Consider the following 21300-nt stretch of genomic DNA (forward strand, 5'->3'; position numbering starts at 1 on the left):
CTTTTCTGTGTGTATTATAATATATTGACAAAAACAAGTTTTTAAAGGGCTGAAGCCTGAGCCTCACTTCAGACCAGTTAGTCCAACTTGGATCAACCAGACCCCAAACTTACTTGCCCATTCAGAAATGTTTTTATTTCATGTATACTTAGCTGTTTTTAACACAAATAAAATTACAGATTATGTTTTCGGCAATGCTCTGACACCTCACAGGTACGATATGAAAAAGAGTGGAACCATCACTTGCCTCCCTGGCCCAGCACACAACAGCAGGACCAACACTGCCACCCACTGTCCCCAGGAAAGGGGGACAAGCATGCAGGGCACCAGGATCCCCCCTCCACAGGGGGTTGACGGGCCCCCCACTAATTCTGCTTCTGTCCATCCGAGACACAGTTTCCTTCAACAGCAAAAAAAGTCACAGAAGCAGCTGCCTGTAAAAGGAAGGGGAAAAAACTCTTCTCTCCTCCCGGTTACAACACCATCTGAAATTTTATGACATTTATTTAACTAGGGTCATTTTTGTTTTTTTTTTTAATAAATTAACCTCTCATTTCAAAAGAAATAATTTAGGAGGAACTGACACAGTGTTGTCCTAAGGAAGAAACCCGTGTTAAGAGGACTGCCATCAGCACTGGGGAGGGCGGGCAGCTCTGCACCGCACCCAGAAGCAGAAGGGCTGGGGGAGGACACAGAAGACAGGGTGACACGGAGTCTGCGGGTCTCTGACGAGCCAGCACAACTTGATGAGACACACATTCTGAAATATTAAATGCTATTTGCACCTCTAGGTGCACACGTGTGAGAAAGCAAACCGTCCAGAACAGCCCCCCCGGCACCCCATCTTCAGGACGGGTGGGGTTTCTGCTCTATACTACTTTAGGCGATGCTTTAAAACTTTTTTTTTAATTTATTTTTTTATTTTTGGCTGCGTCGGGTCTTCGTTGCTGCACGCGGGCTTTCTCTAGTTGTGGCGAGCGGGGGCTACTCTTTGTTGCGGTGCACCGGCTTCTCATTGTGGTGGCTTCTCTTGTTGCGGAGCACGGGCTCTAGGTGTGCGGGCTTCAGTAGTTGTGGCACGTGGGCTCAGTCGTTGTGGCTTGTGGGCTCTAGAGCGCAGGCTCAGTAATTGTGGCACACAGGCTTAGGTGCTCCGCGGCGTGGGGGATCTTGCCCGACCAGGGATTGAACCCGTGTCCCCTGCATTGGCAGGCAGATTCTTAACCACTGCGCCACCAGCGAAGCCCAGAATTAATTTTTTTAGACTGCTAAAATCATTAATTTTATGTAAGGATGACAGAAAACAAAGAGTCAGAGTTAGAGACTCAAACTTCAGATTCTATGAGGGATGAATATCTGGGCTCCTGATCTCTCACTTCTTTGTAGGCATTATTCATCTTCTAACTGGCTACCTAAGTCTCTGGATGTTTCCCTCCCTGTAAAACAGGACCCGGTTAGCCTTGGAGGGGATCTCCCCCAACCTCTTCTTCATAGCCTCACAAGAAGACTGAGGCAATGAAACGTTCCAAAGTGAAAGCAGATGAGTGATGGGAAAAGCCTGCATCTAAGCTAAGAATATCCTGTACAACACCCACTATTTTCAAACTAATTGTTTTTTTATAGGGGATATTATCAATGTAAGTACATTTATAGTGGAGGCTAATGGTAAATATGGGAGAAAATTAAACTAGGAACGAGTTAGTTATAGCCATTTACTGAAACAAAAGGGAAAATCAAAACCTCTTGTTGATAATTCATTTATAAAGGACCACATGTGACTATCCAAAAATCAAATGGCTCTTGTCCAAAAGCCTACGAAAACAGAGAACTTACGATATGTTGTTGATAACTAAGTACACCTGATTAGATGCAAGCCTAAGCCTCACCACCAATATGCAGTTTTCCTCTGGAGAATACAGTCACTATTAACAAACAAAAGCCCGGGCAACAGGCCCCCTGGTGTTCACAGCCTTGCATGCTGGGCTCTCCCCAGGGGGGCGCAGCACATCTGGGGCTCGCTCCTGGTCACAAAACTGGGCAGGCGAGGGCACTCCCGTGAGCGCGCCACGTCACGAGAGGAGACACAGCAGGGCCGAGAGGGCCGCATGGAAACAAAGACCTGGGTCCTACAGCTGCCAGGGTGACTCTGCCAGCAGCCTGAAGGACCCTGTGTCCCTCCCCAGCTAGGCCTCCAGGCACGCCGAGCAGGGCTCCCGACAAGCCACGTGCAGACCCACAAAACCGACCGATACCAAATGCAGTTTCAGCTCTTCGGCCTGTGAACTGCGCTAAGCGGCCACAGGAAACAAACATACGGCCCTCCCAAGGGCGGGCCCAGGGTGGCCACGGTCCCAGCAGCACGGCCGGCACAGCAGATTCCTGACCCACAGATACTGATGTTTAAAGCTGTTAAGTTTTAGGGTAATTTGTTACATAACAGTGGATGACGAATACAGCATGAAACAGGCAGAAGCACAAACACGAAAAGGAAGGGGGGTAATAACCTAGAACATCAAGATGATCCACTTTGAAAAATCAAGGTCAGTAAACTGGGCAGATTCAAGACACAAACACAGGAATATGTTAGGAATATATCATATTCTACACTTGGAAGTACTTGTACCATGTGTGAGTATCACTCAACTCTTAGCAGCAACACAAGTTAAAGTAACCTAGGAACGGATCTGACCTACATGAACAAAGGTACAACTTTTTACTAAGCAACATCAGGATTTTTTTTAAAAATAAATTTATTTATTTATTTTTGGCTTCGTTGGGTCTTCGTTGCAGTGCGCGGGCTTCTCATTGCAGTGACTTCTCTTGTCGTGGAGCACAGGCTCTAGGCGCACGGGCTTCAGTAGTTGTGGTGCACGGGGCTTAGCTGCTCCGCGGCATGTGGAATCTTCCCGGACCAGGGCTCGAAGCCGTGTCCCCTGCATTGGCAGGCGGATTCTTAACCACTGTGCCACCAGGGAAGTCCCACAACATAAGGACTTTAATCAAAATAAGGAGATTCCTTATGGAATATGACAAGATTATATCATTTTCTGGAAGAACTAACAAGCAGGATTAGTTAAGAGCAATGGTATCAGAGCCAAAAGAGACTGGCAGGTACAGCCAGGAACAGCCGAGTGGATTCTCACATGTCAAAAACCTGGTAAAATGTCCAATAGACACCACATGCCAACAGGGAAGGGAAGCTCTACTACACAGCTGGTATGAGCCAACTCTATAGCTATTCAGACCTTCAACCGCAGCCTGGCCCCCGTCCCCACCGTCACACAGAAGGCAGGCGTGCAACACCTGCCCCGCAAATTTTAAATGGGCGTTTCTTGTGCTTGATCATCAACCAACACACCCATGGAAGACACGCCTAAGTATGTAACAGGAAATTCAAGTCCATAAACCACGAATGTGTGCAGTAAGGTTGGAGAGACAGCCTGTCAGGCAGGAGGCACCAGGTCATCACCTTCACCCCCTAACAGACCTTCAGGATGGGCTCGCCTCTGCCCTCAGGCCTGATCTACTCACTCGCCCCTTCCTGGTCCCCCGCCCTCCCTGCCCTCAGGATCACGCCCCCGAACTTGCCGCCCAGCCTACAAGGCCTACTAGGCTCCTACTCCTGTTGTGCTGTGGCCACAGGACTCCTCGACTGGCTGTGCGTGCCAGAGACAGCAGGGAAAGGCGAGCAGGTGGGCCAAGCAAGCCCCACAGATGCAGTGACAACCAGCCTCTGTGTGGAGAGCCACCAGGCGGGCTGGGGCCGTTTTCCCTCCAGCTGATCAGTGTCTTAGATGCTTTCTAAAAGCTACAAACTGGGTTTCAACATGAAGTCTCATTTTAGATGTTGGCGACAAACCAAAATATAACACTCAGGGGCTAATAAGACTTTGAACTTTACAGCTCAAATAAATCACATCTCTGAACTACATGGGACCTTCTGCTCCGCGACCCCTGGCCTCTGCTCCAGGGCGTCAAACCCCAGACACTCACCGTCCTACCTGCAACTTCGGGGGGGTCCGTCCCTCCTTCACTCACCCTCTTACTGGGCTCTGTAATATAAGGGCACTGGCTCAGGAAGCACCCCATGACGGCTCAGTCCACGGCCCGTTCTCACACAGGCCATGTGCTCTGTGGATGTCACAGCACTTGCCATGGCAACTGCACACACTCTACAGTGGAGCCCAGGACCGAGGGTCCCTAGGGCATCTGCCCTCCAGCACCCTGGCCAGAGCGAGGTGAGGCAAACAGACCCCCTCGGACATTGATGGTCATGGGTGAAATGGAGCAACCCCTGGGGTGAGTAGCCCGGAAATTTATTTTTTGAATCTTAAGTGGGCATTTCTTTTTACGGAGTGACTACACTTGCAGAAATTTAAGAGTATGATTCACTAAGGTGTGCAAACTTTTATGTCCAAGGCTATGTAATATAGCATGTTTTTAACAGTTAAAAGCTGGGCACAAATGTTCATCTACTAAATCGGAGTATTTGACAATCCCATTTAAAGAAAAGGTAGTTATAAGAAAAATTATCATTGTGATGAAAAAAATGAAGGATATGAAAAAGTGAAATTATATACACAGTATGACTACAACTGCTTAAAAACTCCCAAGTTACATCTCAAAAAGAAAATGGGAGAAAATATACCAAACCCTATTGTCATGGTGTTTAAGTGGTAAGATGGTAGATTTCTTTCTACTCTTTGTTTAGCAGGACAGCCTGGACGCCCTGGGGACAGTCAGTACACTCGCGGAGAATGCAGGAGATGACGACTACAGCATGACACAGGCAGAAGTACAAACACGGAAAGGAAGGGGGATGATCGATCTCTCTCTCTCTCTCTCTCTCTCTCTCTCTCTCTCACACACACACACACACACACACACACACACACACACACACACACACACACACACACACGAACGCCGAGCTCCGCGCTGGATGCAGTAGCAGTTCGTCAACCCCTCATTCACCTTGTTACCACACATCTACCCCCCACCCTAACAGGCACCCAGGAGTGGATCTACTGGAAGAGAAATATTTCAGACACCGTCTTTTTTTTAACTGTCTGAAAACTGTAAACCGTAACACCCCAGACTCCTGCCTGCACGGGGAGCCCCGTCCTGTCTCAGCTTCCCGGGAGCTGGCCTCACAGTCCAGCTCTGTGTGGAAACATAGTAGCAAGAGAACGTCTATCAACTCTATCAAAACAAGGGATGAGGCCTTATCAGGAAGATCCTTTATTTGCTGACAGAGATGAAATCTTGCTCCAAATTTCTACACATCTCAATGTACCAGACAGCTGTGTACTTGGCAGCTATGGTGTGAGGGGGCCCAGAAGCTCCACGTTAGAAAGGATGCCAGAGATACATTCGGTAGATTACTCCTTTCTGCCCGTGGACACCGCCGAGTAAGCATCGTTGACGTTCCCCCCCGCCACCACTGCCGTCATGTCTAAGTCAGGGTCTCCCAAAGAGCCGCACAGCCGCAGAAGCTCTTCGTCGGAGGTCTGAGCTTTGAAACGAGCGACGCGAGCCTGAGGAGGCATTCTGAGCAGCGGGGAGCGCGCACAGACTGTGTGGCGACGAGGGATCCAAGCACCAGGCGCTCCAGAGGCTTCGGGGTTGTCACACACGCCACCGTGGAGGAGGTGGGTGTGGCCATGAAGGCAAGGCCACACGAAGTGGACGGGAGAGTTGTGGAGCCAAAGAGGGCCGTCTCAAGAGAAGACTCTCAAAGACCTGGTGCCCACTTAAGTGTGAAAAAGATTTTTGTTGGTGGCATTAAAGAAGACACTGAAGAACATCACCTAAGAGATTGTTTTGAACAGTCTGGGAAAATTGAAGTGACTGAAATCATGACTGACCGAGGCAGTGGCCAAAAGAGAGGCTTTGCTCTCGTAACCTGTGAGGACCGTGACTCTGTAGACAAGACTGTCAGTCAGAAATGCCACACTGTGAACGGCCACAGCTGTGAAGTAAGGAAAGCCCCGTCTGAGCAAGAGATGGCTAGTGCCTCATCCAGCCAAAGAGGTCGAAGCGGTTCTGGAAACTTTGGTGGTGGTCGTGGCGGGGGTTTTGGTGGGAATGACAACTTTGTCGTGGAGGAGACTTCAGTGGCCGAGGTGGCTTTGGTGGCCGTGGGGATGGCTATAACGCGTTTGGTAATGATGGAAGCCCTTTTGGAGGTGGTGGAAGCTACCACGATTTGGGCAGTTACAACAATCAATCTTCACATGTTGGACCCATGAAAGGAGGAGACTTTGGAGGCAGAAGTGCTGGCCCCTATGGTGGTGGAGGCCAATGCTTTGCCAAACCCCGAAACCAAGGTGGCTGTGGTGGTTCCCGCAGCAGCAGTAGCTATGGCAGTGGCAGAAGGTTTTGATGACTGCCAGGAATCAAAGCTTAGCAGGAGAGGAGAGCCAGAGAAGTGACAGGGAAGCTACAGGTTACAACACATTTGTGAACTCAGCCAAGCACAGGGATGGCAGGGCCTAGCTGCTACAAAGAAGACATGTTTTAGACAATACTCATGTGTATGGGCAAAAAACCTCGAGGACTGTATTTGTGACTAATTGTGTAACAGGTTATTTTAGTTTCTGTTCTGTGGAAAGTGTAAAGCATTCTAACAAAGAGTTTTAATGTAGATTTTTTTTTTTTGCACCCATTCTGTTGATTGCTAAATGTAATACTCTGATCATGACGCGGAATAAATGTGTCTTTAAAAAAAAAAAAAAAAGAAATGATGCCACTGTTTAAGTGAACAGACGATACATACCCCAGGGGCAGACATACGGTAAAAATCTAGTTTTAATTTGTTAGGCACCATTTTACCAATACTGAAAACAAAGATCAGAAAGAAAGCCCTACATTGAGAGAACACATTCCACACTTGAATATGGTAGTTGGTGGACCCAAGAGTAAGGGATATAGATTTCTGAGAGTGAAATAAAGTCAAGAATTACAATACAATGAAAACTCAGCTACAATGAAAACTCAGCTGCAAAAGGAGCCAAGCACGGGGCCTGGGAACCGTGTGTAAATACACTGTTACGTCTTGGCCGGTGATCTGCTCGGGTTTATTCCAGGAGACACGAAACACCACTAGGACTGGTTAATTCCTTCCCTCCGCCAGAAACAGGAAGATTGGGGTTACTCACGTGATATCCCTTCGCTGATAGCAGCCCTGAAGTAGGCAGGCGATCAGGTCGCTGATAAACTCCACGTCATCTCTGTGAAGAGCTGCTTCTAACTCCTGAGGAGGAGAAGGGAGAGGGATTGAGAGCTCGGACACGGAGGCAGATTTCCTAACGGCCAGTCCCTTCCAGGTCGCCACCACACCACCACTGCCGTCCCCGTCACGGGCCAACTGCCCTCCTTTCTGGTTTTCAAAGAGTTTACTCCCCCACTGCTCCTTACCAAGCTCCATCCCTTTCACCTGCACACACAGACACCTCTTTTTACAAGTCAATGCCAGCACAGTCATAAGAGCTTAACTTACATTAATATACGGTTTTGCTTTCTATTATTTTGCAAGAGTGTAACGGAGCAAATATGTAATTACTCAGAAAGTATTCATTTATTTAAGAGTCTCAACAGGTAAACCAACTGCAACAGCTTTCCAGAACCACGCTACCTTGAGAAGCACCACTAGTGGGAAATGAGCCATCTGTGGTCCCCACAGGCCCGAGGCGAGGAGGTGCCAGCGCCAAGGCCGAGCTTACATCACCTGCAGAGAAGGGAGGCAATGCCGTGCTAAGGGGCGAAGCCCAGGGGAGGTGCACGTGCTGTCCTTGGGGTTTAGGCAGAGATGCCAAAGATTTAGCTTGACTTCGCGCATACTCTAAACAAAGGTGCGCTGAGGAGCTACAGGGACAAAAGGTGACAGCGTGGAATTTTAGGAGATTCTATTCCCTTCTCAAGCTCCCACAGTTAACCAGTGTTTCCTGAGATGATAGAACATGCCCCAGTCACCAGCTCCCGGGACGCAGAGAGGGCCCACGTCTGGTCCACCAGGATGCCGTCCACCCACCGTGCAAGCCATTTCCCAAGGGTCCACTACGCTTGTGGTGTGGCCGGCTCATAACCAAAATTGCAAGGGTCTTATGAGTGGTTTAGAAAGCATGAGGTGTGCCAAAGATGCAGTTTCTGCCCACACCAAGTAACGGGCAGTGTACACAAGGCGGGGGGTGGGGGGCTGTCCACTTCTGCTGTAAAAATGGTAAAGGTCTTTTTAAAGCTGTTTTAATTGTTCCGTTTATTATTCTATGTTTAAAAGTTTCTAAGTTTGTAAACACCCACTCCGAAAACTTCACATGACAAAAAACTGCTAAGCACGCCAACTGATAGAAGCAAACAAAATACAAACTACCCTGAGAAGGAAGGGGGCGGGGGGGGGGGGGGGGGCGGCATAGACGCCTTGAAAGCCCAGGTGAGCGAAACTCAGAATTCAAAGACAAGGCCCAAGCGTGAAAACCTTGTGCCTGCCCTACATACAAATTTGGTAACGATGAGCATGTCTATTACAGTGGCTCTTATTCTTCTATTAGCTTACTAATTCCTTCGGGCAGAGCTCTTTTCTACCGACCAAACATAACAAGGATTTGAATTATATTTGGTCAGAATTCATTTATTCAACAAACATTTCCAGGGCACCCAGCACTTCCTGAGCCCTGGGGAGCTGGGGTCAGCGGGGGGAGAAGACGGGACACAGCACCTCTGGGCACAGAACCGGTGCTGTGGGAGGGAAGGGCGCTGCTCCCGGGGCCCAACACCCAGGGTGGGGCTGCACACGGGCCAGGCGGGCCCTGCCCTCCATGAAGAGGTGGGACCCGCCCGGCTGCTGCGGCAGAGGGTGGAGATGAGGCCACTGCAGCTCGAGCAACAGCCCAGAGGAGACTCTGAGGGACTTAGCTGAAGGAGACAGACAGCAGGAGGGGAGACACGCACATCCAGAGCCCAACAGGAGCACAGGAGGGACAGAGCAAGGGAAGGTTCGGGCTCCTGCTGAAGCCCAGTCACATTGGGCAAGACCCCAAAGGAAACCGCAGTGAGAGAAGAGGCTGGACCCTTGAAGCACAAAGTCCCAGGCCACCTCCTTCAATAGATTAGCCAGAATTACTGACACTAGAACCGGAAGGAAAATATCCACAAACCAATGATAGGAATGTGTCATGAACCAAGAATTATGATTAATACAATCTGTGAATCTGAGGTTTAAAAAAGGAAAGAAAAAGCTGTTACACTGTATTTTCTGCTGGCCTCAGAACCCAGGCTTCATTGGTGATTCAACCATTGTTTTCTTTTTTTAAATATTTATTTGTTGATTTGGTTGTGCCGGGTCTTAATTGCGGCACGCATGTGGGATCTAGTTCCCTGACCAGAGATCGAACCCAGGTCCCCTGCACTGGGAGCGCAGAGTCCCATCCACTGCGCCACCAGGGAAGTCCCCAACCATTGTTTTCTTAACATTATCAGCAGAAAGTGAAGACTAACACCCCTATCTACACTTGAAAAAATTACTAAACGATCTGTTCTATCCAACCCTGGCAGAGAGTCTAAATGGCACTGGTGAAAACCTGTCCCCAGTGAACCTGGGCTTGCCTTTCTGGCACAACCATACTCTAGGTAGCCACTGGGAAGGCGGTTACGTACGAGGCTGTGCACCGGGCATGCTGAATGGGAACTGGACAGGCTTGAAATGTCTCTCAATGTACTGAGAGGAGCTCTGGTATCATGAACGCAATCCCACCCCCGCCTCCCATTTCACCCACGGGATATGGTGACTCACAAACAGTAACTCACAAAATACACAACTGCTTTTCACAAGTATTTCTATGATATTATGCTTCATAAATCAAAAGCTACCTAGAAAACAAACCAAAATAGATGCAGGCCCCTGGTAACTTGGGAGGTGCACTTTTCCCTCTAGCTCGGCAGGACTTCACCCACACAACTGGTGGACAGTCCGAGGAAGAAGGCACTGCCTCTGGACAGCCAGCTGTCCTCCCCTGCAGCTGCCACATGGTGACCAGGGCACCGGGCGCAGCCTCAGCACTCACGGCCCTGGGCCTAATGTTACAGAGAGACAGCAAAGGAGAAACAGGAGAGCAATTTCAATCCGGCTGAACAAAAAAAAGTGCCGGCTTATCGGTTAAAATGTTTTCACTTCAATGGGCAGAGTTTCAGATATTGCAAAAGGTGAAAACGCCGTGGAGCTGATTCAGAACAATGTGAATACACTTAACACTCCTGAATTGTGCACTTAAAACGATGGTAAATTTTGTGTCTTTTACCACAATTTATTATAGAAAAAAAAACTTTATCACGTTAAAAGTTTCCCTGTGCAGGGGTTGCTGTGATGATTTAAATGAGGCGATGCTTATAAAAGCCAGACCAGCCTGGCACGCAGCAAATGCTCTATAGCATGTGAGCGCAGCAATTATCTCATCTTCCTTAAGTGGTGGTGTGTAGAAAAAAGCAGACTGAAGAGATAGAAAGCGGTCTTTTCAAAATTCAGGTTTCTGAACAACAGAAATTCAAACTCTTAATACATGGCCTGTGTGCATGAGCCAATAAAACTATCTCCAAATCCAGTTATTCAAAGCTTTACCGCATAGCCTTCAGCCGGGAGCCTGAGGCTTAGGCTAAGGCAACAAGAAATAAACACCCTTCAAGCGCCCCACCCCCACTTTCCTCCTCCCCCTTTGTATTTCCTTTTCACTGTGGGCACTGAGCTGTGAGCACAGAAATCTGAACTTTGCCAAGATGCTCTGGGGTGGGGGCTGGGGGTGGTGGTGATCAGCAAATCAGCCGAGAAGGGACACGAGAAGGGCTCCTGGGCTCCCGCTCTTCAGAGGGGCCGGAGGGAGAACAGGGCTCGCCCTCTGTGCAGCTGGCGGCACAGCTCATTAGGGACGGGCCTGTTCAGCACCGGCACATGGCCCTGCCCTCGGGACCTGGCGGTGGCTGCTGGGAAAAGAACCCCAGGGTGAGCCAGGGAGGGAAAGGGGGCCCTTAGCCTATGTCGTGGAAACCCTTCGCCACAAACAGGGAGAACGTCCAGAAGAGACAGCCAAGTGCAGCACAGGGAACACAACTAACTCCTTCCACGCACGGCCACCACTTGGCACCTGTTCTCAAATGTCACTGCAGGGACTTTCTACTGTTTGATCTGCTCCTGAGCCCCGTACAAGTCTTCTTTAACCTTTTGCGAAAGAAGGTGGTAAAGAGAGAACAACTTTCTTTCCTTCAACTTCCAAGGAAGGATGAAGATCACAGAGCTGCACCCTCCGGGCACAAAGATCCTGCTGAGCGTACCTAAGGAGGGAAAAAGGGCTAAGGAAAACAGCCATATGTGCTGCATTTGATTTCAGAAGGTTACAAATCTTTCTCACCTGCACAGGAACCAACTGCAAGGCAGTAGGGGTCACAGTCAAAGAGGGGGGCTTCTGTGTGGGCCCCAGAACTGCGCTCACACAAAGGAGATGCACAGCAGGCCCTCCGAGGACCATCCCAGCTGCTCTCCATGAGACACCGCCTGGAGAGCGGGCTCAGCCTCCAGAAGGCCTCCCTGACTCTGGCAGCTGATGCTTTCTAACTTGATATAAATTAATTTAATCCCAAAGGCTGCCCAGGCCAATTCAAACCATGAGGTATACATCAGCCCGAGCGGGTTACCGCTGAGGATCCCCAAGGTGCTGCCCCAACGCCCTCCCCGTGGCCGGCAGCTCTGCACTGCGGCTTCGCTGCAGACACACCTTCCTCTGGGCAGCCCACGACACGGCTGCCACTGGCTGTGATGCTGGGGAACAACAGAAAGGAAGCCACATAGCTCCCCTCAGATGGGACTGCTATCCTAGAATATTAGATTAACTGGAAAATACTAATCAAAGCAATAAATGTGTAAACCTACAAGAACACGATTTTCTAAAAAGGTATAAATTACCAAAACGGGCTCCAGAAATTTTAAAAAAGGCTCAGAACTTTCATGGATCTTCTTCCACAAGAAAGCCCCCACGATACACAAATAATTCCTGAGCACTGAGGAGATAGAAGCTTCGCAACACGTCCACAAAGCTGGTGCTGGATGAGCAGGGCCCTATGGCCCAAGCAAGCCTCAGACCCAGGTCGGCGTCTGGACTTCATCGCAGAGACTGTGCCTCTCGGGCCCCACGGCGCATGGACGCGGCACAGCTTCCTGGAAAGCTGGGTTTACTCTGATTGTTTTGTTTTCATCGTTGTTGCTTATTGTTGTTTCGAAAGATTTTTTTAACTGAAACGGGAGACTTCATCAGACAATTTATGCCAAAGCTACTTCAGACGATAGAGCTCTAGACCTCTGAGGTTAAGCAACCCTACTCCCTGCTCACCACTGGACTGGCTGGAAATTATTTTAGGTGGAGCCAGTGAAATGTGGGGAGAGAAGCAACAGTCAAGGCTGGAGGGTTAATTTGGGCACGGTTTGCAGGACACAAGATAAGAGAGACCAGGGTGAGAAGGTCCCAAGCCCAGCCCAGGGAAGACGCCAAGGGGCCAAAACCAGGAGGACGTCAGTGAAATGGAAAGGACGGGGTGAAACAGGCACGTTTCAGGAGAAGAGTCAACGAGATTTTGCAACTAACTATAGGCAGAGGGCAAAGGACAGGAAATTTTAGGTAACAAGTTTTAATCCTGCATCTCCCGCCCCCCAACAAAAGATTACGGGATTGCTAAGTGATAAACAAAAAAGTTGAATGGAGGCCAGGTGGGAGGGACAGAGACGACAAAGTTTAAACTGGGAAACATGCTGGTTGTTGGTATGTGACCACGGCCTGGTCTCCTGAGAGCAGCACAGAAAACTGCACGCATGACTTGGGTGTGTGGGGCCCTCCTGACCAGTCCTATCAGCTCACCCTCCGTGGTCACGTGACAGTGGGTGTCACAAGTGAACGGTGCCCCTGCATCTGAAGACATGCTCCACACCAGGCTCTGTGTCTAGTGCGGAGGGTGCCAACAGGTCTGGAGACGCCCCCTCCGGGAGCCTCACATCTGGGAGGGGCAGGCAAAAGGAGCAGTAGTCCCCATTCCCAGCTGCGGCTACAGACAGCAGTGACTAAGAATGAGCACCTAACGAGCACCTGTGCCGAAAGCCCTCGGGCCTCCGCAGAGGAAGTGCCGGAAAGAGCAGAGAGAAAACCAAAGACAGGAGCCCCTGGGAGCAACCAGGCTAAAGGATGAATGTGTGACTGAAGGTTTGCAGAAATGCCTGCCATCGAACAATGAGGAGAAATCTGGGAAGACAGGACAAACTAGGAATGACCAGGATGTGGTTATAACTGGGAAAATAGTCCCGAATTCTCACTGGAAAAAGATAAAGAATGTTCCAACCAATCTGCATGCTATCTAAAGATGTCCCCAGGTAAAGAACTGGGCTGTGCTGACCCAGCCCCAACCCTGGTGGGGCAGGACCTTTCATCAGGCTGGGGAGAAATCACCCCCTCTTCTGATTCTCAGCTCCCTGACCAGTACGTGGGCCTGGGTGTTAGGAAGGTGGTGTGTGTTGAATGGCAGGTACCAATCCAATTTTAAATAAACACACAACAAGGTCCTACTGTATAGCACAGGGAACTAAATTCAATACCCTATGATAAACCATAATGGAAAAGAATATGAAAAAGAATGTAAGTGAGTCACTTTGCTGTACAGCAGTAACTAACACAGCACTGTAGTTCAACTATACTTCAATTAAAAATAAATTTAAATAAATAAACAAAACACCATCGCGAGACCCTGGGCCCACGGACATTGTTAGGGTTCTGAATCTACAGAGCTGAGCACCAAATCGATCACCTGAAAGGACTCACAACAAAGCCAGCTACATACAGCCCCAGCAGGACCTTCAGGAAAGGAACACCTGAGAAGCTGTGCAGTAAGCAGGTACAACTCTTGTTGGGCTGAGGCAAAGGCTCCTCAGCAAAATTCTCTCACAACAGAGTTATATAGAACGTTAATACTGACCGAGTTTCTTCTATTACAGGACACTCACTCAACTGTTTTATTTTGGGGTAAGAAATTAAGGAAGAGACAATAGCTTGAGACAACCTCAGTCAATGCCAGTTCTGGATGCCTCAAAAGGCCACTGACTGAATCATTTTACAAGGAGGCAAAAAAAAAGCAACTTGACAACGATTCCATAATGGCTCCGCAGGTGTGATAACAATTACAAGTGTTGAAAGTCACCTTAAATACACACATACAAAGTGCTTATGTTGTAATGACCATGACTATATACCCACAGAGCAACTAAAACCCGAACTATCTTACTACTGAGTGAATAGGGACTTGGGACAAATTTTTCAGAAATCAGCAATAAAAGCAGATTCAAAAAGACAGCAGTGAGGGTAAAGTATTCTAGAAAGCTGTTCTTGAGATCTCCAAAAGTGGTTCTAGTGATGATGAAGAAATCATTTCTGGAAATAAGGATAGGGAGAAAAAGCCATTACTTCTAAACTTAAAATTCAAACGTTTATGTAAAATCCCCAAAGTCAAATCTCCAAACAGAAATTTGACTATTTCATCTCTGACGTTAAAATTTAAATACACTATGACAAATCAATAGTCCCAAAGTTTTATTGAATCATCTCACTGGGAAGATGGGGTATCGCCTAAATTTAGGCGTATGTGGGAAGTTTTCACGTTAATACCATTATGAAAGGAACTGAGTCAGAATTCATAGCTCCCGCTCTTTCCACTTTACCGAAAAGGAAGAGACCATTAAAGTTTGGAAAGGAGAGGGACTTCCCTGGTGGCGCAGTGGTTAAGAATCCGCCAGCCAATGCAGGAGACACGGGTTCAAGCCCTGGTCCGGGAAGATCCCACATGCCGCAGAACAGCTAAGCCTGTGCACCACAACTACTGAGCCCACGCACCGCAACTACTGCAGCCTGCGCACTCTACAGCCCGTGAGCCACAGCTACTGAGTCTGCATGCTTCAACTACTGAAGCCCGTGTGCCTAGAGCCCACGCTCTGCAACAAGAGAAGCCATCTTAATGAGAAGCCCATGCATCACAACAAACAGTAGCCCCTGCTCTATGCAACTAAAGAAAGTCCGCGCGCAGCAACAAAGACCCAATGCAGCCAAAATTAAATTGTTTAAAATTAAAAAAAAAAAAAATGTCGCTGATACAATTAAAAAAAAAAAAGTTTGGGGCTTCCCTGGTGGCGCAGTGGTTGAGAATCCGCCTGCCGATGCAGGGGACACGGGTTCGTGCCCCGGTCTGGGAGGATCCCACGTGCCGCGGAGCGGCTGGGCCCGTGAGCCATGGCTGCTGAGCCTGCGCATCCGGAGCCTGTGCTCCGCAGCGGGAGAGGCCACAACGCTGAGAGGCCCTCGTACTGCAAAAAAAAAAACAAAAAAACAAAACAAACAAACAAAAAGTTTGGAAAGGGGAAAAGGTATGGAGAATAATATTCAACAATGACCTCATTTCTTTTCAAACAGATCAGAATCACTGCCCACCCCCCACCCTACCCCCATCCCATCACAGCCAGTTACTAACAAACACCCTCAGGTTCACTGGGCCTCACTCGAGATGCAGCTTTTTCGTCTCCAGGTCTCTCCTCTTTGTCTTTCCTCCCGTGTCCCCTCAGCCTCCATATAAAAATTGGACTTTTTTTGGATCAAGGTGATTAGTAAAACAAATAAGCCAATATTTTTCAGTCAGGTTTTACCAATGTCTGTAGTAGGAAATGTAAACTTCACAGCAGGAAGGAGTTGAAAGGTTTTAACCAGAAAAAAAATTAGGACTTCCCTGGTGGTGCAGTGGTTAAGAGTCCAACCGCCAATGCAGGGGACAGGGGTTTGAGCCCTGATCCAGGGAGATTCCACATGCCACGGAGCAACTAAGCCCATGCACCACAACTACTGAGCCTGTGCTCTAGAGCCCGCGAGCCACAACTACTGAAGCCGGCGGGCCTAGAGCCCGTGCTGTGCAACAAGACAAGCCACCACAGTGAGAAGCCCACACACTGCAACGAAGAGTAGTCTTCGCTCGCCACGACTACAGAAAAGCCCATGCATAGCAACAAAGACCCAACACAGCCAAAAATAAATAAATAAATAAGTTTATTTATTTATTTTAAAAAAAGAATTAGGTAGGAGACTTTGGGTTTGATTAAAGATTTTAATGCAAACAACTTGGAGGATGGAGAAGTAATACAGGTTTACAAGGGAAAAGAAGCCTACGGGCATGAAAAGGACAAAACCAAGACGCACTAATCCATGTGCTTGGCGATTACTGCTGCTCTCTGGTGACGTGTGTGTGCGAGCGCCTGGGAGCACCAGGGCAGGCCAGGACACCAAACACAATAGGAAACAAACAAACAAATGTTGGAGAGCACTGGTTCATACATCCAATGAGACTTTTATTCCTCAAAAGCATAATGAGCGTTAGACAAAGGTTGACAGCTGACAAAATTAACTGACATGGGTCTGTGGTGAAGAGGCACCCAGAGCAGGCTCTCCTCTTCAGGAACACAGAGCAGACCTGCCGGCCAGGTCGCTTCTCCCACAGTGTACCAATCGGGAGTAAAAATAAAGGACGGGGACACCTTTACAACTCCCTTACTAGTCAAGAAATTTCATCAGCTGTCCTTAAGCAACAAGATTAATGACCAACAGAGGAGGAACCAAGATGGCGGAGCGGAAGGATGTGCGCTCACTCCCTCTCGTGAGAACACCAGAATCACAACTAGCTGCTGGACAATCATCGACAGGAAACTCACCAAAAGAGACACCCACATCCAAAGACAAAGGAGAAGCCACAATGAGACGGTAGGAGGGGCGCAATCACAGTAAAATCAAATCCCATAACCACTGGGTGGGTGACTCACAGACTGGAGGACACTTATACCACACAAGTCCACCCACTGGAGTGAAGGTTCTGAGGCCCTCGTCAGGCTTCCCAACGTGGGGGTCCGGCAACGGGAGGAGGAATTCCTAGAGAATCGGACTTTGAAGCCTAGTGGGAATTGATTGCAGGACTTCAACAGGTCTGGGGGAAACAGAGACTCCACTCTTGGAGGGCACACACAAAGTAGGGTGCTCATCGGGACCCAGGGGAAGGAGCAGTGACTCCAAGGGAGACTGAACCAGACCTACCTGCCAGTGTTGGAGGGTCTCCTGCAGAGGTAGGGGTGGCTGTGGCTCACCGTGGGGACAACAACACTGGCAGCAGAAGTTCTGGGAAGTACTCCTTGGCGTGAGCCCTCCCAGAGTCTGCCATTAGCCCCACGGAAGAGTCCAGGTAGGCTTCAGTGTTGGGTTGCCTCAGGCCAAACAACCAACAGGGAGGGAACCCAGCCCCACCCATCAAGAGTCAAGTGGATTAAAGTTTTACTGAGCTCTGCCCAGCAGAGCAACAGTCAGCTCTACCCACCACCAGTCCCTCCCATCAAGCCTCTTAGACAGCCTCATCCACCAGAGGGTAGACAGCAGAAGAAAGAACTACAATCCTGCAGCCTGTGGAACAAAAACCACATTCACAGAAAGACAGACAAAATGAAAAGGCAGAGGGCTATGTACCAGATGAAGGAACGAGAGAAAACCCCAGAAAAACAACTAAATAAAGTGGAGATAGGGAACCTTCCAGAAAAACAATGCAGAATAATGATAGTGAAGATGATCCAGGACCTCGGAAAAAGAATGGAGGCAAAGATTGAGAGATGCAAGAAATGTTTAACAAAGACCTAGAAGAATTAAAGAACAAACACCTAGAAGAATTAAAGAACAAACAAACATAGATGAACAATACCATAACTGAAATGAAAACTACACTAGAAGGAATCAATAGCAGAATAACTGAGGCAGAAGAACAGATAAGTGACCTGGAAGACAGAAGGGTGGAATTCACTGCTGCAGAACAGAATAAAGAAAAAAGAATGAAAAGAAATGAAGACAGCCTAAGAGACATCTGGGACAACATTAAACTTAACAATATTCACATTATAGGGGTCCCAGAAGGAGAAGAGAGAGAGAAAGGACCCAAGAAAATATCTGAAGAGATTATAGTCAAAAACTCCCCTAACATGGGAAAGGAAATAGCCACCCAAGTCCAGGAAGCACAGAGTCCCATACAGGATAGACCCAAGGAGAAATACGCTGAGACACACAGTAATCAAATGGACAAAAATTAAAGACAAAGAAAAATTATTGAAAGCAGCAAGGGAAAAATGACAAATAACATACAAGGGAACTCCCGTAAGGTTCACAACTGATTTCTCAGCAGAAATTCTACAAGCCAGAAGGGAGTGGCATGATATACTTAAAGTGATGAAAGGGAAGAAACTACAACCAAGGTTACTCTACCCAGCAAGGATCTCATTCAGATTCGATGCAGGAATCAAAAGCTTTAACACACAAGCAAAAGCTAAGAGAATTCAGCACCACCAAACCAGCTCTACAACAAATGCTAAAGGAACTTCTCTAAGTGGGAAACACAAGAGAAGAAAAGGACCTACAAAAGCAAACCCAAAACAATTAAGAAAATGGTCATAGAAACATACATATCAATAATTACCTTAGGGCCTCCCTGGTGGCGCAGTGGTTGAGAGTCCGCCTGCCGATGCAGGGGACACGGGTTCGTGCCCCGGTCCGGGAGGATCCCACATGCCACGGAGTGGCTGGGCCCGTGAGCCATGGCCGCTGAGCCTACGCGTCCGGAGCCTGTGCTCCGCAACAGGAGAGGCCACGAGAGGCCACGACAGTGAGAGGCCCACGTACCGCAAAAAAAAAATAATAATAATAATAATTACCTTAAACGTGAATGGATTAAATGTTCCAACCAAAAGACACAGGCTTGCTGAATGGATACAAAAACAAGACCCATATATATGCTGTCTACAAGAGACCCATTTCAGACCTAGGGACACATACAGACTGAAAGTGAGAGGATGGAAAAAGACACTCCATGCAAATGGAAATCAAAAGAAAGCTAGAGTTGCTATACTCATATCAGATAAAATAGACTTTAAAATAAAAAATGTTACAAGAGACAAGGAAGGACACTACATAATGATCAAGGGATCAATCCAAGAAGAAGATATAACAGTTATAAATACATATGCACCCAACATAGGAGCACCTCAATACATAAGGCAACTGCTAACAGCTATAAAAGAGGAAATCGACAGTAACACAATAATAGTGGGGGATTTTAACACCTCATTTACACCAATGGACAGATCATCCAAAATGAAAATAAATAAGGAAACACAAGCCTTAAAAGACACAATTGACCAGATAGATTTAATTGATATTTATAGGACACTTCATCCAAAAACAGCAGATTACACTTTTTTCTCAAGTGCGCACAGAACATTCTCCAGAATAGATCACATCTTGGGTCACAAATCAAGCCTCAGTAAATTTAAGAAAATTGAAATCATATCAAGCATCTTTTCTGACCACAACACTATGAGATCAGAAATTAATTACAAGGAAAAAAACATAAAAAACAAAAACACATGGAGGCTAAACAATATGTTACTAAAAAGCCAAGAGATAACTGAAGAAAGCAAAGAGGAAATCAAAAACTACCTAGAGAAAAATGACAATGAAAAAATGACGATCCAAAACCTATGGGATGCAGCAAAAGCAGTTCTAAGAGGAAACTTTATAGCTATACAAGCCTACGTCAAGAAACAAGAAAAATCTCAAGTAAACAATCTAACCTTGCACCTAAAGGAACTAGAGAAAGAAGAACAAACAAAACCCAAAGTTAGCAGAAAGAAAGAAATCATAAAGATCAGAGCAGAAATAAATGAAATAGAAACGAAGAAAACAATAGCAAAGATCAATAAAACTAAAAGCTGGTTCTTTGAGAAGATAAACAAAATTGATAAACCATTAGCCAGACTCATCAAGAAAAAGGGGGAGAGGACTCAAATCAATAGAATTAGAAATGAAAAAGGAGAAGTTACAACAGACACTGCAGAAATACAAAGCATCCTAAGAGACTACTACAAGCAACTCTATGCCATAAAATGGACAACCTGGAAGAAATGGACAAATTCTTAGAAAGCGATAACCTTCCCAGACTGAACCAGGAAGAAACAGAAAATATGAAGAGACCAATCACCAGTAATGAAATTGAAACTGTAATTAAAAATCTTCCAACAAACAGAAGTCCAGGACCAGATGGCTTCACAGGTGAATTCTATCAAACATTTAGAGAAGAGCTAACACCCATCCTTCTCAAACTCTTCCAAAAAACTGCAGAGGAAGGAACACTCCCAAACTCATTCTACGAGGCCACCATCACCCTGATACCAAAAGCAGACAAACATACTACAAAAAAAGAAAATTATAGACCAACATCACTGATGAATATAGATGCAAAAATCCTCAACAAAATACTAGCAAACAGAATCCAACAACACATTAAAAGGATCATACACCACGATCAAATGGGATTTATCCCAGGCATGCAAGGATTCTTCAATATATGCCAATCAATCAATGTGATACACCATATTAACAAACTGTAGAATAAAAACCATATGATCATCTCAATAGATGCAGAAAAAGCTTTTGACAAAATTCAACACCCACTTATGATAAAAACTCTCCAGAAAGTGGGCAACCTACCTCAACATAATAAAGGGCATATACGACAAACCCATGGCAAACATCATTCTCAATGGTGAAAAACTGAAAGCATTTCCTCTAAGATCAGGAACAAGACAAGGATGTCCACTCTCACCACTATTATTCAACATAGTTTTGGAAGTCCTAGCCATGGCAATCAAGAGTAGAAAAAGAAAAGGAATACAAATTGGAAAAGAAGTAGTAAAACTGTCACTGTTTGCAGATGACATGATACTATACATAGAGAATCCTAAAGATGTCACCAGAAAACTACTAGAGCTAATCAATGAATTTGGTAAAGTTGCAGCATACAAAATTAATGCACAGAAATCTCTTGCATTCCTATACACTAATGATGAAAAATCTGAAACAAAAATTATGGAAACACTCCCATTTACCACTGCAACAAAAAGAATAAAATACCTAAGAATAAACCTACCTAGGGAGACAAAAGACCTGTATGCAGAAAAGTATAAGACACTGATGAAAGAAATTAAAGATGATACCAGCAGATGGAGAGACATACCATGTTCTTGGATTGGAAGAATCAATATTATGAAAATGACTATTCTACCCAAAGCAATCTACAGATTCAATGCAATCCCTATCAAATTATCAATGGCATTTTATCGGAACTAAAACTAATCATTTTAAAATTTGTATGGAGACACAA

General features: G+C 46.8%; 1 protein-coding gene across 1 annotated transcript in view; it reads right to left on the bottom strand.

Moving 5' to 3' along the window:
• Positions 1-21300, bottom strand: part of LOC132499268 (chromatin remodeling regulator CECR2) — a 160470-nt gene that overhangs the window by 61471 nt on the left and 77699 nt on the right. The window contains exon 2 of the mRNA XM_060113759.1: positions 7161-7255. Within this exon, the coding sequence (XP_059969742.1) occupies positions 7161-7255 (95 nt within the window). The remainder of the gene's footprint in view (positions 1-7160; positions 7256-21300) is intronic.

The sequence above is a fragment of the Mesoplodon densirostris genome, chromosome 11 (assembly GCF_025265405.1).
Source record: "Mesoplodon densirostris isolate mMesDen1 chromosome 11, mMesDen1 primary haplotype, whole genome shotgun sequence".
NCBI classification, from domain to species: domain Eukaryota; kingdom Metazoa; phylum Chordata; class Mammalia; order Artiodactyla; family Ziphiidae; genus Mesoplodon; species Mesoplodon densirostris.